Raw genomic sequence first — 15,795 nt, 5'->3', positions numbered from 1 at the left:
TACCATGTTACTATTATTCAATTATTATATTAGCTTTATCTGCTTTCATAAATTCAAACAATAAATATTAATGGTGAAAATTTTTTTTAGAAAAAAACTTAATTTGACAATTTTGTTTTTCACACGTTAATTATATATGAAATAAAGCATAAATAAAATATTCACAATCAACTTTGCTTTTAACTTGTTTTTTTATTTTGAAAAAAAAAACTTATTTGATTATTTAATTCCACACATTATTAGAACATTTTCAATAGCTTTATTTAATTTTAGATTTTTCTTTATTACATTAAAAAAATAGACAACTATTTAAAAAACGAAAAAAAAAACGTAATCAAAGCAACTTTGAAGGGTTAAGTTTTTTCAAAAACAAATTAAAAAAAAATTGATAAAATATATGCAATTAATTAATAATCATAAATAAATTTATGTACACTAATATTGAAGAATAATTTTAAACGAATTATACATCTATACCACAAATGCTAAATTTCATACCATATAAGCAAAAAATTCACATTCATTATTGAAAATGCTTTTAAAAAATAATTATCATAGAGATTTATTATATATTATTTTTAATCATATTTTGTCTAATCAATTAGCAATTCTATTTTGGGTAAATATATTTTATTAATTTATTAATTAACACTTACTAATGAGTAAAAATAGGGTTGTTTCTAAGTTGCCAACAACGGCACGATATAATTCAAACCATTAAATTAAAAATATTGACATGCCACGATTTGGTTAACCCAATTGAAAATTTCCATTTCTCTACAAACAAAGTGGATGATTGTCCATACCCCTATGCTAGATCATTTTTCTTCCCCCCCCAACAAAAAAAAAAAAAAAAAATGGTATTAGAAACAAACCAGTTACAAGAACCAGACGTGTGGGAGTTTTAAAATATTAAGAAAAGCAATATGAGGCCAAGCAGAGTCAACATTTCCCAATCTGGCCTCATCATTTCTATGGTGTAAAGGGCATACGCGGTATCCCCACCCTAATTGCGTGACAGGCATTGATTTTTTTGGCCATTGTGTTCAAACTTCAAACACTTCGTGGGCCAATCTAATAAATGTCTATATGTAAGCCCCATCCTAATCTATAACCGCGTTAAAAGTTTTTTTTTGTTCTTTTTTTCACCCAATAAATAAATGAAATTCTGAAAATATCCCCGCGTTGAAGTTTTTTGCAGATTTCATACTGCCTAGTTTCACCCTAACCCCATATATATTTATTTATTTATTATTATTTTTTCTTCCCATTGTAATACTGAATCTTTGACTGAAGTCAGCGTTGACTGTCTGATATGGATATATGCGCACCCAAAATTTGTTGAACAAATCAAACGTGTCCACATCCATAACGTTATGTCAAATTCTCGCCTTGCAAAATTCAATTTTCTACTTGTCTTTTTCTTATTTTATTTTAGCCTTTTCTTTTTCTCGACCATTATGTTTGAGTTGATAGATAGGACAGAAAGAACAGTAAATTTTTTGACTTTTTTATTTTGTTGTTGGAAAGGATGAAAGAAGGAACAGACTAAAATAGAGGATTTTTTTTTTTTCTTCTCAAAATAGGTTTTATATCTAATTCGTAATTTATTTGCTTGTATCCACCTCCTAGTCATATCTGTTTGTGTTCTTTGTGATGGTTTTTCTTGATGATTGTTTGTATTCTTCATCATGTATATCACAATTTTGAAAACCAGTGAAAATATAAGTTTAAATACGTATAAACTAGCCTATTCTATTTTAAATTAATATTATTTAAGTTATATTATTGAAGACTGATGAAAACATTAATATGTGTTTATTAACAGAATAAATGTTTATCCAAGTAATATTGTATAAATTATATATACTGTACTATTAAAATTGATAGAAACATAAATGGCAATTGATTATGGGCGATGAACGATAAAATTGATCTTCGTAGCCGGAATCAAAATAGAGGTGGTGGTGAAGGCACTTGAATGGTGTGAACAAAGAGAGGTAAAAATTACAAAATCCCAAGGTCCCGAGTTCATATGGTGCGTGATAGAAACTCGATGGACTTGGAACGATCTAGGAGACAGGTCTTTTTTCATTCATGTTGGTGGTTGTGTGGGAAAAAATGATAGTGAAGGAGATGCTAGAATTATGGCCGAAGATGGTGATTGAAAAATAAAATGGTGAAGGAAAGCATGTATGGTCAAATTCCCTTGGGAGTTTTTAGGAAATTTCCTTGTTGGTTAGTTTAAGTCATATAAAATAGACATAATTTTTTACTGTAGGTAGAAAACTTAATATTTTAATATGGATTTGTATAGGATGTAGCATGCCAACAAATTTTATTATGTGATTAGATTTACCATCTAATTTTCTGTTCAAATTTGACAGAAAAAGACTTTTAATAAAACTTCTTAATATTCATTAACTTTACCAATTAAAACCTAAGTAGTTGAGATACTTTGTGTGTGAACTATTTTAGTAAACAATATAAACTGCATTAATTATTTTTTCATTTTTGTTTATTTTCTTTTCCTTTCTAATCATTCAAACCATATTAAATATGAATGCTATCATTTTCTTTTTTTCCTTTCTTGATTTAAACCAAATATAGTGTTTATATTTATATATAACTTGGATTGTAGCTTCTAAACTTGGTTTGGAAATTTGGACAAGGCAAAGCATACTGATGAAATTTTAGAATGAAAATGAACAAGAATTTCTCTTATAAATTAAATCTTAACTCTTTAAGTTATATAAGAATCAACTAAATATATATATTTTTTTATCATTTATAATAATTCCTCTTTTTTAGTGTTTCGAATCCAAAATCTTATAAGTTTATAAGTTTGAGTATGAAAGGTATATCAACCGAGTCAACTTCACTTGACAATTATCAAGTAAAATATAAAAAATTCATTTTTAATTTTTTTGGGTAAATACCCATTTTTAATCTTGTTTAAATAACTTAGTGATAAAAATTCTTTTTTTAATATAAAGAATTAGCAATATCAATATAATTATATATCATAAATACTCTTCTAATAACTATCTCCTAGTTTATCATAAAAAAACATAACGATGTTAACAATAAAAATGAGACCTATTTTAACTAATCTATTCTATTTACATGTTAATCATTTTAAAAAATTAATTTTTTTAATATTAGAAATCTAAAGGGAAAATGAACCCTTAGAGATTAGCATTTACACTTTTAATGAAATTATATGAGTTCCATTTTTAATTTTCACATTGAAAGATAGTTTCTAAAAAAATATTTTTAAATATTTATATTATATAATATAAATATATATAGAATTAATTAAATGTATTCCCAACACAATTCATTAGTCATGCAACTAATAAAATATTCATCATCGAAAACATATCCCACTGATTTATTTAAAAAAAATTTAAAAAAAAGAAAAAAAAAATATATATATATATATATATAGAGAGAGACAGCGTTTGTTGTGATCTGTTCGCAGATTCACACCAAAACGTATTCAAAAGATTATAGATTTTTCAATTTCATAAACATCATTGTAGCCGAACCCATTTATTTGGCAGCTGGCTGGCTGACCAACCTTGTATGGTAAATGTGCGTGGACTTGCTAATTCATATATACATGATAACAACTTTGAACTTTTATGATAAGATTTTTAAGTGAGATTGATTCATTTGGTAATTTTTTCACATTTTTATTATGAAGTTGTGAATTCAAGATAATAAAGAAGGGAAAATTATTGTAAATTAAAAAAAAAATTATCATAAGATTTTATAAATGAATAAATAAATTTGTGATAAAGTCAATACTGTTTCATATTTAAAAATACATCACTAACATGCTTAATCTTATGCATAATTTATTTTGTTTGTATAACATTTTAGCAATTTGCTTTACTATATTCGAACACACTATTAATATATTTTCAAAGTTCAGCGGTGGATGTAGTTCAACTAAAAATGGCTTGATTTAAAATCCAGGTTAGTCCAAATAAGTTTTGTGCATATATATATATATATATATATATACACTCAAATCATGAATAAAATGTAAATAATTAATATATCATATGATTGATATGTATTATACTTTTGACTTTGTAAAGTCAAAATATCTTACTAAAAAAGTAATTATTCATTCCCTTATTTAGAAAAATTTTATTTGGGATTGTCAAAAAATATATTACACTTTTGTATAATTTACATATCACAGTTATAGTTTTTTTTCTTTTTTGAAAGATTACAATATATTTTAAATGAAATGATAGGAAAATTTCTTTTAAGCTCAATGAAATTTGGAAGTGTTTTTCTAGCAGTTCTTTCGTCAAACCAAACCTATAAATACTAGATTGTGTTATGTGTTTTTGGACAATTCTGAAAAAAAATAAAAATAAATGAAATTCTGAAAGTTTGTGATTGCAATTTGCAATTGCAGTGGTAAACAAGTTGGAATTGGCAAAAGGCCTATTTTCAATTCTTTTAATTCTGTCTTCTTTCTATTTATTGATTTATTTACTATTATTATTATTATTATTATTTTTATTTTTAAGTTTTCATTTTGCAACTTTGTTGATGTCGGCTTGTCTGTCCAGTTGCTTCAACCATCAACACCGACTGAAGAGCCGTAGCTATTAAAATACCAGCATACTCTAAACGCTTTTTTGAAACCGAAAAACACCAATCACTTTGACAAGAACCGTTCACACGCAAGCTTTCACCTTTGACTACTCTGACCCCCCTTTATTTATTTATTTATTTTTCCATTTTCTAGTACAATTAGTGTAAATTTACCTCTCAAAACCCATTTAAGAATTTCAAACTCTATTTTTATTATTATTATTTTTTTTAGTTACCTTATATTTCAAACGTTTTATACTTTTTCTTGTTCCTTTTTTTTATTTATTATTATTATTATTATAACATTGCTTCAGATTGAAGGTGCTGCCAGAAGACCAATACCGACTTTTTCATGGCGGCTTTTAAATACTATATATTTATTCGAAATCCAGAACTTCTTCATTTAGCCATTACCAGGGTGTTGAAAATTCACTATTTGTTGAAAGTCCACTATTTCTTTTTCTTTTTGTTTTTTTTTTTTTTCCCGGTGAGTTTGTCTTAGAAATATAATATATATATATATATTTGTAGATTGGAACGTAAAATCTTAGTTTAATTTGATTGATTGAGAGAGTATTTGAATATATGAACAATTCAAGCGCATGCAAAAGGTGGCGAATTCAAGAGAAAAAGGTAGAGAAGGATGGTCTTTTGAACCTCCTCTGGTTTTCTCAACGTTAGATAGGGAAAGAGAGATGTCAACCATGGTTTCTGCTCTGAAGCATGTAGTTTGTGGAGGTGATTTGGTTGTTGATGATCATCTTTCTTCTGATATAAGCGGCTCTGTTTCCTCAGACAATAACACTAAAGCTTCGTGGCAAAGTTCCGGAAGTAAAAGAGATCGAGAAGAAGAAGAAGAAGAGCAAGGAGAAGAACGAGGTGCACTTCAGGTCTCCGAGTCGGTTTCTGGGCTTCGCACTCCATTTCAAGACTTCCCAAATCAAGAGTCATCTCATGCTTCAGCAGGTTGATTATAAATCGCTTTCTGTGCATCTAAAAATCCGATTATATGTAATTCATTAATTATATTACTCAAATTAAATGTAATCGGATGCAAGGGGCCAATTGATGATTTTTCATGTATACACATTTTTTAGCACATAAGTTCACAAATTTATGTCTCTTTCTATTCATATATATTTGGGTAGTAAATCTTATTTCATCAAATATTTTTTTTTAAGTTGGGACAGCTATGGAATGGTCAAGTAACAGAACAACGATACCAACAACGCAGTACGAATACAGTAGAGAAATCCAGAGAGAAGTATTGGAACCAAGAAGAAAATACAGAGGAGTTAGACAAAGGCCATGGGGAAAATTTGCAGCTGAAATTAGAGACCCTTTTAAGGCCGCAAGAGTTTGGTTAGGAACTTTCGAAACCGCAGAGGACGCTGCAAGAGCCTATGACGAAGCCGCTCTTCGTTTCCGCGGAAACAAAGCCAAACTGAACTTCCCTGAGAATGTCACGCTCCGGTCACCGATATCCGGCTCTCCAGCGACCAATTTGACCATTTCCGATTCCACCAATACCCTTTTGTCCATTCCCACTTCCACTGACCCAATCGTTCATTCCCAAGCAATCCACCATAGCCATTCTCAGCAAAGAATTGAAAGTAATCCTCTTTTGAGTTATTCTACCTATCAGATGGTTGATTTTCAAAGACAACAGCAGCCTATAAATCTTTTTGATCAGATGGTTATTTCTTCTTCTTCTTCTTCTCCTCCTTCTTCAATGGCGGATTTGATGGCATCTTCGCATAATTTTTCGTCTCCATCTACTTCTTCACCTTCATTTGCATCCTCCTCTGTTTCTTCATCTTCTTCACCACCACCAGCTTCTTTGTATACGTTTCATGGAGCACAGCCTTCGTTTAGATTCATGGCTGGTGATACTGCTTCTGCAGATTTTCAAACAAAGCAACAGCATTCGAGTTCTGGTCATTACAGTAATTCTTCAAGATGATTAAAGAAAATTATACTTCAGCTTTTCCCTTTTTTTTTTTTTTTTTGTGGCTATTTTCTTGTATTAGCAAAAATTTCAGTTTCTATCGTGAATAATTAGTTTACACTTTGGTATTAGTGTTGAATTGTTTGTTTATTTATTTGTATCTTTATTTTGACAGGAAGAATAGTTGGAACAAAAAAAAAATAAGTGGCCTTTTTGAAAATATTGGGTTTAGGCCAATAAACGAACTGGACAGGTAGAACTTTGGAAGTAAACCTTTTGGCGTGAAATCGTCTCAAACTAAATGTCTTTCTCTGGATAAATCAAAATAACGTTTACAATAATATTAAAAACTAAAACATGCATCCAGATTTTTTTGACCAAGTGAAGGAATATTAAATTTGTAGACCAAGTTCTATGAATTATTTGGTGTTGAATCTCTTCTAAGGGAAGGAAAAAAAATAAAATAAAATAAAAATAAAAGGGAAGTTTTAGGCATAGGTTACCAATTATTAAAACTAGAGTTTTAGGTATTCGAATACCATTATTAAATGTCAGAGCAAGTTGGGAGTTTTGAACCAAATTTTTTTTAATTGAAAATATCTTGACATCTTAACCATTCAAGTTTGACAAAAGTTTCCTACATTTTGCACTTGGAATTTGTGTTATATATAGATGGAGCTTTTTAGAGTAAAAATTGATGCCTATTTTCCTATAAAAATAAAACTAACTTCGTCTCTCTTTATATGTCTCAAAATTACTTATATAATATTGTATTGAAATAAAATTAAAATAATACAGCATTATGAAAATATTTACTAAATTTAAATTTAATTATTAAATAATACGGTAAATAGATGATATGGTAATATTTAATTGAATTATTTTTTTAATTGATTTATCCATTTAAAAGTTCATATCATATTAATATATTAACTAATAATATTTTAATATTTATCATTTGATAAATATTTTAATGACTATCACATCATTGACAAAATATATATATATATATATTTGATAATTCAAATAAAGATATACATTCAATTAGGAAACTTGAGAAAAGTAAAAGAGAAAATTTTATTCTTCTATGCATCATCACCAACGTATGTTTGGCTGCTAACCCCTGATCTTATATAATTTCGGTAAAATATCCCATTGAATATAATATAATCAGCCATAAGCGGTCCAATGTTAGTTGGGCAACGATGCCAAATAAAAAAAGACTAAGTAAAGAGAAGGAAATTGAGATGGTAAATCTGAATTCTTGAACTAGTTGTAAAATTTTGGAAATCAATAGGCATAGCTATGTATGTACCATTTGTTAAATTATTGATAAAGTGTAGGAAAAGATGAATGAAAGTTAATAAATGCTGGGTCAACCAAATTTTTTCAATAATTTATTTTTTAGGAAATATGTAAGTAGGAAATTAGTAATCGACAAAAACTAAAACCTAAATATGTAAAAAATGAATTCAATAATATTTTAACATATTACTTGGTGAAAAAATTTATTGATTCTAGTATTTTTGTAATTAAATATATCTATTCAAAATTTTGTAAATTAATTTGGTTTTATAATATTATTGTAAAGATAAATATTTGAATTTATTAATAAGGAACAGGGTTATAAAATATGATATTCACTTGCCCCATTTTTTATTACTCTATTAAGTTTCTTTTTCTTTTTTTTTCTTTTTTTTTTTGGGGGGGGAAGAAACAGAAAAATGTACAGTTTTTATTATTTTATCACAAGAAATTTACTGATAAAAATACATAAATAAGAATAACGTGTAATATTTTTAATGCCCACCAAAATAAAAGTAGAAATGATTTCTTCCTCCTCCAGCAGAAACTATCTTTCTCAAAGAGGAAAAAAAAACAAATTAGTAACAGACAAGGCCGCAATGGAAGGACTGTCCAGAAGGTTATAAATCCTAATTCTACTTTCATCAAAGCAGCTTTAATGAGATCCCATTATCAATCCTGGTATGATCTAACCAGCAAAACCTATTATTGTGTTGTACCTTTTTGAAATCCACGTTATGTCAAAAAAAAAAAAAAAAAAGTGAAAAAGAAGAAAAAAAATATTTGACATTCTAACATTCTTTACCAATCTTTCAGATTATCTTTTTTATTTTTTATTTTTTCACTCTCTTTGAGTTTGGTTTCAATTGTGAACTGAATATTGTAAATAGTTTCCCAAAATTAAAAAAAGAAAAAAGAAAAAAATTCCTTATAAGACCCTCAAGGAAGGAACACGGTTTGTTCTTTGCGTCTTATCAAAGGATTCTTAGTTTGATACCCGGGAGTTTCTCGCACCCTTAGAAAATTCTCTCTTACAAAATAATGATAATAATAATAATACTATACAAGAACTGAAGTGCACGTGGTCCTCTCTTTGATCTGCCACGTCAAAGGCACGTATTGTAATAATTTTGTTTTGTTTTGTTGCAAAAGACCAAGAAGGTTCTCAGTCTCACTAAAGGCCAGCCGAAACGTTATTACCACGGGTTATTAAATTGACCAATTTCTTTGTTTCTATTTTGTACTTTTTTTTTTGTTTTTTTCTATTATTTTTTATTTTTTTTATATCGGGAGTATTCTATTTTGTACTTTATAAAGGTACAAAATGTAGGATTATCAGACTTTTCAACTTTTTTGTTACCCCCATATAAAAAAGACTTTTCAACTTTCCACTTTTATATTCCTTGTCAAAGTGCCTCCAAGTTAAAAAAATATTCCCGATCATTTCCTTTTTTAACTTCACATTTTTCTTTTTTCACTGAAAGTACGGAAACTCCAACTTATGATCCTGAAAAACAGTAGTTGTCATTGAATTGTCACCGCAAGAATTGTATCGTGGGTTTGTAATATGATATGTGTATATAAAGATAAAGTTAATAAGAATTTAATTTTTTTTAAGAAGTGATAATTTTTTTTGAATATTTATTATAATATTAAAATATTGAATTCAAAAAATTAGATTTTTATTGATATAGAAAAATATATGAAAAAGTTGTTTTCACATATATATATATATATATCATTTTAAAAATTTTTAAAAAAATAGTTTTAAAATACATATTTATCTTTAATTTATTATACAATATTAAATTTAATTACTTATAAATTTCAACTTTTTTATTACTTATCAAACTGAGAAAAATTAATTTTTAAAAAATTAAATTCTAAAAAATTAAAATCCTAAAAATTAATTTCTCTCTTAACTTTGATACTTATCAAATAGATCCTTATGGTTACAAAAGTATTATATCTTTTACTCTGATGGGTTTAACTTTCATATGCGGTGGTATTACATATTGAAAACTAACAATTTTCTTTAAGTAAATAGTAGTAAATACTATTTAAAAATAATAATATATATAATAGTAAATACTGCATGACGTCTAAAAGATATAGTAAATATAGTATGTTGTTATTAGTATTTTTTTGTGGTCGAATGATGAATACAGCATCTTATTGTCATATGTGATTATGATGAATTGATATAGAATTCTCCTATGATGACGGTCCAATTTAAATATGCACGTACGTCTCTATAGGTTCTGTGGACGTTAAGATTAAGATGTCAATTTCTATTTATTTCAACCAAAAAATCATTGCAACAGGTCAACGTTTTAAGAGATATTGAACCTTGTGGTAAACTTTGAAAGGCAAGTTTTATGATACACGCATTTATTTTCATACTTGTAAGGCTCAGAAAATTGAACAATGAAATTTACAATATACTAATGTCTTTTTTTTATTTTTTTTATGATAAAAGATATACCAGTGTCTTTTCTTGTGAGGCTTCGAACTCTATGATATACCAGTGTCTTTTCCTTTGGCTAATGTTTAACTTATTTGGTTGTTGATTTGAAAATTATTTGAAAAATTAGACAGTAAAAACTAAAGGAAAAATTAGCAATTGTTAAAGAGGGTGTTGGCGCAACTTTCCATCCAGCAAAGAACCCCTCTTTTTTTTTTTTTTTTTTTTTTTTTTTGGGTGTGCCTTTAATTACTTATCTCTTAGAAAACAGATTACAGATACCAATTGGTAGAGGAACATCAGAAGAAAATAAAGTTTTTAAAACTCATGAATATGAGAATCATGGCGTAAATATAATCCAACTAATAATCCCAAACGATTTTGGGGTAGATCATGTGGAATATACCCATACCCGGACACAACTGATGGAAGATAAAAGGAAAAAGAAAAAGAAATAAATAATAATAATTAAAATTTAAAAAGACGAAGAGAAGAACTCAACTTCTTTCCCCTGCTAAAGAAAGCCCATTTAGGTTCCTGTCATTAGCCAATGGCAAGGTATGCACCGTTTACTAAACAGTATACAACAATCCTTTCAGTTCCAAGAATATCTCCGACTAACCCAAAACAAATAACTCAAAAGTGCAAATATGATCATCAACCCAGTCGGGAGTTTTTCATCCGATTTCCAATCAGAGAATTTTCCAGTAAAAAAGCAAAAGATTAATTCGGCCCACCTACAAAACATGTTCGAAAAGGCAAAATTGACACCAAGAAGAGTTCATCGATATTACATTCTCATATTTGTATTAACACATGCATAGAGATAAGTGAAAGAGCATACCTGCAATTGGTGACATTGCATTCTCAAACTTTTAGAGCAGCTTTATGAACCATTGTTTCCTTGTGTATTTGGTGGCAACTCTTCTCAACAAGATCAAGCAGTTTCTCCAAGTTCACAGCCCACGAGTTAAGAATGTCATTGCTATCCTTAGCTATTTGGAAAGAAACAACACCCATTGGCCTGTCAATCTTGGCCACCAATGCTTTGGACACAACCATTTCTGAAAGATGCTTCTCAGCTTCCTGAATTCAAAGGGTCAAACTCATTTCCAAGTTGGGGTTCAGAGCAAAATGCAAAATTCAAGTATCCACACATGGCATAATAGTGTCAATTCGCCAGGCAGCCAGCATGCAAAGCAACTTGAAAGACCCAACCCCACCCCCTCTTCCCAAGTCATTCAAGAAAATGAAAAACAGTATGGAAGATTATTCAAATATATAATGGAAAGGCCAGATACCATGAAATGACTTCCACTTTTAGAGGAAATAAACTTTTTTACAAAAATATCTTAGGAAGCAAGCTTTAGTTTAGTGTTTAACAAACCTGAATACTTAGACACAACAGCTCTGCAAGTCTCTTTAGTGTGATCCTTGAGTAGTACTTTGAAACAACAAGAATATTCTGCAAAAAGAATTTACATGTAAGCAGAAACAGAAATTACCAACTAACCAATTACTGAAAAATAAAGCAGATAGCCAAGTCTTGGGAGAAAACAAACATGCTCAATTATTCTCTGTTTCAGATCTTCGGCTGCTTTGTCACCCAAAGAGCCCCCAAGCATGTTCTTCTCGTTCTCAAACTCATCCTTGTATGCATTCCACAGAGCTGTCCATTGTATGACCTCCATAGTGACCAGTTGTTTCAACATCAATCTACAGATAAAAAAGCAGACTTCATCCTAACAGCATAAACAAAGAAATAATGTTGAAAGATATGTAAGCAATGCTACAATCATAACCATACCTAAAATTTTGAATCTCCGAAAGATTTTTATCCTCCAAAGTGGAATTGAGAAGGCTTGATTGCATTGGATCATGCGGTGCCAGAATCAAGTACCAACAGATCTTCCTCAAGATCTAAAAGCAGTACAAAATCAGAGGAGTTCTAAAAAGAGTTCAGCAAGACAAAAGATGAATATCATATATTGCTTTATACCGGTATCCATTGGTCTGGGTTCTCTCTGACAGAAGGAATATCATATATTGCTTTATAGCACCGGCAAATCTCAATGTAATCATTGTTATGAGAATAGTACCTGAACGTGATGGTCAGAAACAAGGTGAGATGTGTTTTTTCAACAGCAAACCAACATCTCAAGCTAACAAATTAATGAGATCAATTCCCGAATTACAAACTAAAATGGATAGTATCAAAATTCACATTACATCAACACCATATAGGCATCAAAATTGACACTGTTTTCGTTCTTTAATTTAACTACTTTTTTTCTGGGATAGTTCACCAGAAACAGAGGTGAATTGGCTGCTCCCTACATTTTCTTCAGTTCATGTAGTGAATACATTTAGATCTCAACAGTTAAGCATAAGCAAAGCGGAAAGTACTGCTGAAATTGATTATGCAATAGCATTTCAAAAAAGAAAAAAAAAAAAGGGGCAATCATGTTCTTTTATATTATATCTAATATACACGCTAAGATTCAGAGTTCATTAACACTATCCTTGCACCTTGGTGGTAGTATAAAATTCATCCTTAAAATTTGGTAGCAGCATTCAACACCACTGCTTTTAATTCATTTTTATATGTTATTTGTTAAATACCACTAAAATTTCCTTACCCAAATATTTTAGATAGACCTTGATAAAACAACTCAAAAGATGTCACACTAATAGTTCTCACGACTTTTTAATTTAATCATAACACAAAATTAAAAATAAACAGTACTACTCTGAGAATTGTATTTTATGTACATATTTTGGTAGTGAGAAATGATGTTGTATGCTTTAATACTTTCACATGCTGACTACGTACATAAATCTTGTTGAATTAAACAGTTTCCAACACAGGCAAGATGTTTATTCACAGAAACCAGATTCAAAAAAAATTGTTAGCACAATTGAAGTTTATGGAAGAAATTGCACTATCCTCTCAAAAGAATAGGGAGTAATGCACAAATTTACCTATTATATCCTACGAGTGACAATGTATCAAAATTAAATTTTTTAAAGACAACTGTTATAAATTTCACAAGCTGGAGCCACAACTATCAACAAGAATGCACCTTGCATACTGTGATGAGGATATAAGTTCTATTCCTAAAACACAATGGGACTGTACAAGGACAGGCAACTACATAAAACCAGATAAACATAATTACTTATCATACATTATTATGCTTACTAGACACATAAAATCAAACGCTCAATAACAACCTTCAGAAAATAATAACAATCTCAGCTTTTAAGGTTGTTACATATTGACAAAAATTGGACATGTCTCAGGTGGGAATGAATAGAAGAGGCATCTCCCATCAAATGTCTAGTAAAACAATAAAGGCAACAATCAGTACAGATGCATCTTACATAGCAGGGCTCTAAAAGCTTTTTAGCCATCTGCATTTATGCTACACACCTCATTATCAGATTCTAAAACACACTGGCAAAGAGACCATGCATTTGCCTCAGATAAAGATGAAAATCACAAGTCACCAACAACTAGTAAATCATATAAATAACCCCAAATCAATCCAGAAAGACAAACTCAAACCAAAACCTGTAAGATTCTGATTGACTATCTCATATAAATAACCCCAGACATCTCCATATGATAATCAGGCTTCATCAAAGAGTCGCAAAAATTACTATCTAACTGGAAAGTTGGGGGCATTGGGAACGAAAATCCTGTACCTTATCATTAATTCATAATAGATCCGTTTTAACTCCAAGATTGATGGTATATCAGCAGGAGCCTCTTCAACCATATTGTCACCTTCCTTAGGCTTCTTCTTTTCCTTTGAAGTATCAGCATCAAAAACTCTTGGACTAATCTTCCTCGAAAGAATTTGTGCACGGACATAATCCTCACGATCTAAGCATAGACGTACCTATATTAGCAAAATGAATGATTAGAATTAGAACAGCAAGCGGGAAAATTCATCCTCACATAATAAATGCATTAAATATAATGAGTGCCAAGCAGAAAATGATTGGCATACTTGTTCAAGAATAAATGCGATTTTCTCAGTTTTCGCCATAGCACCAAAAGTTTCAACCTGTAAAGTATAACCCCATCAAAGATAACTTCTATTTAGAAGGAATTAAACAAAGGAGGTGGTTACTGCCAAATGAAACATCCTGCACCAACCGCTATTTCTTGCATTAAATCAGCAGCTTCAGCTATAAGCCCTTGTTCTTCCTTAATTTTTGCAAGTTTCTTAACCAGTCGGGCTCTTTCAATTTCCACATATATCTACATAACCAAAAAATAAATCAAAATAAAGCAGCAGTATATGAATCGGGAACAGGAAATTTATCAGTACACTTTTACCTTCCCAGCAGAAACATTATTTAGTGTCTTAATAAGCTCAATACGAGTTTCAAGATCCGGTGTCTCATCAATATATTGCATAGCTTGCTGGACCATTGAAGTTACCGCCTATACAAAAGCAGACATCCCCATCATGGGGTCTTTAGAAAAGACCACTTATCCCATCACGGGTGTTTAGAAAAGCACAATTCTAATGCATATACACATACATGTGGTATCAATGGAACTTGAACAAAAAATCAGGTTTAACTAAATGAAAAAGACGGTTACCAAACTAGCCAATAGCAAAGGTAGCATCAGATACACAAATATAAAACTACACATTCCTTAATTTTTTAAAATTAGAAGAACCCAAATTGCTTTGTTTTAAAATCTGAAACTGTATGAATTAAAATTTAAAAATAAATAAATAAAATCGACCATAAAGTCTCTTCTTCCACATCAAAATTCACAGAAAAGCAAGCTTTTTTTTTTTTCCTCTTTCAATGGAATACCTGCTTGAGTTGACCCCGACGTTTCGATAAGACAACAATCTGCTCGTTTAGGATCTTCCAAGCTCGTGCTTCGAAGCAGAGTTGAAGAATGTCAGTGACGGCCTTCTTTGTGCCCGCCACATCACCGGCAAGCCTCATCTGCTTCTCCACATTCAGCAATTGCTCAATTTGAAGCTCCAAATTACTTCCTCCTTCCTGAAAAATCCCAACAAAAATCGAAAAAGAAAAACAAAGCGCTTTCAGGATCCGAAACCAAAAATTTTGAGTACAAGAATATATTCTTAATACCGCGCTTACCATATCGAACTCGGTACAGAGATTCGAAGCGATAGATCGGGAAATTGATAGAAATCACTAGCCGAGTTCTTCTGAGAGAGATTTGCAGAGTGATATCCCAGAAACGAACCCTAAGAGAGAGAAAAAAAGTGTGTATGTGAGAGAAAAGAGAGAGTTGTATAGAAGGGGAGATTTTGGCACCTAGACCATCCCCTCGCGCACGAAAGCTTAAACCTTTTGGTTACTCCACACGTGCCTTGCATGTGCGCATTTCATAGGGTGAATTTCTTTCTTTGAAAAAATTGCAAAATACCAAATTGTATTTTTATTTAAATTCCAA

At 30.1% G+C, this 15,795-nt stretch overlaps 2 protein-coding genes across 3 annotated transcripts; one reads left to right on the top strand and one right to left on the bottom strand.

Annotated features, from left to right (window-relative positions):
* Window positions 1–4,797: 4,797 nt before the first annotated feature.
* On the top strand, window positions 4,798–6,686 carry LOC107425503 (ethylene-responsive transcription factor ABR1). 2 transcript variants are annotated; one of them, XM_060819041.1, is made up of 2 exons: window positions 4,798–5,586; window positions 5,811–6,686. In XM_060819041.1, the coding sequence occupies exons 1-2, from the start codon at window positions 5,223–5,225 to the stop codon at window positions 6,581–6,583; spliced, it is 1,137 nt and encodes a 378-aa protein (XP_060675024.1). In that variant the 5' UTR covers window positions 4,798–5,222; the 3' UTR covers window positions 6,584–6,686. The 2 variants fall into 2 exon arrangements, with proteins under 2 accessions (XP_060675024.1, XP_015890996.3); XM_016035510.4 differs by having other exon boundaries at window positions 4,806–5,586; window positions 5,802–6,686.
* Window positions 6,687–10,788: 4,102 nt separating this feature from the next.
* Window positions 10,789–15,669, bottom strand: LOC107425513 (26S proteasome non-ATPase regulatory subunit 12 homolog A). The gene is made up of 12 exons (XM_016035521.4): window positions 15,477–15,669; window positions 15,180–15,374; window positions 14,686–14,793; window positions 14,503–14,607; window positions 14,354–14,410; window positions 14,046–14,242; window positions 12,337–12,436; window positions 12,145–12,257; window positions 11,900–12,053; window positions 11,725–11,802; window positions 11,182–11,423; window positions 10,789–11,074 (listed from the first exon to the last, which is right to left on the bottom strand). Exons 1-11 carry the CDS (start codon window positions 15,477–15,479, stop codon window positions 11,205–11,207), a joined length of 1,329 nt encoding a protein of 442 aa, XP_015891007.1. The 5' UTR covers window positions 15,480–15,669; the 3' UTR covers window positions 10,789–11,074; window positions 11,182–11,204.
* Between the last annotated feature and the right edge of the window lie 126 nt (window positions 15,670–15,795).

The sequence above is a fragment of the Ziziphus jujuba genome, chromosome 7 (assembly GCF_031755915.1).
Source record: "Ziziphus jujuba cultivar Dongzao chromosome 7, ASM3175591v1".
Taxonomy (NCBI): domain Eukaryota; kingdom Viridiplantae; phylum Streptophyta; class Magnoliopsida; order Rosales; family Rhamnaceae; genus Ziziphus; species Ziziphus jujuba.
Note: the sequence above shows the minus strand (reverse complement) of the source record. Positions and strands in the feature narration are given on the sequence as shown.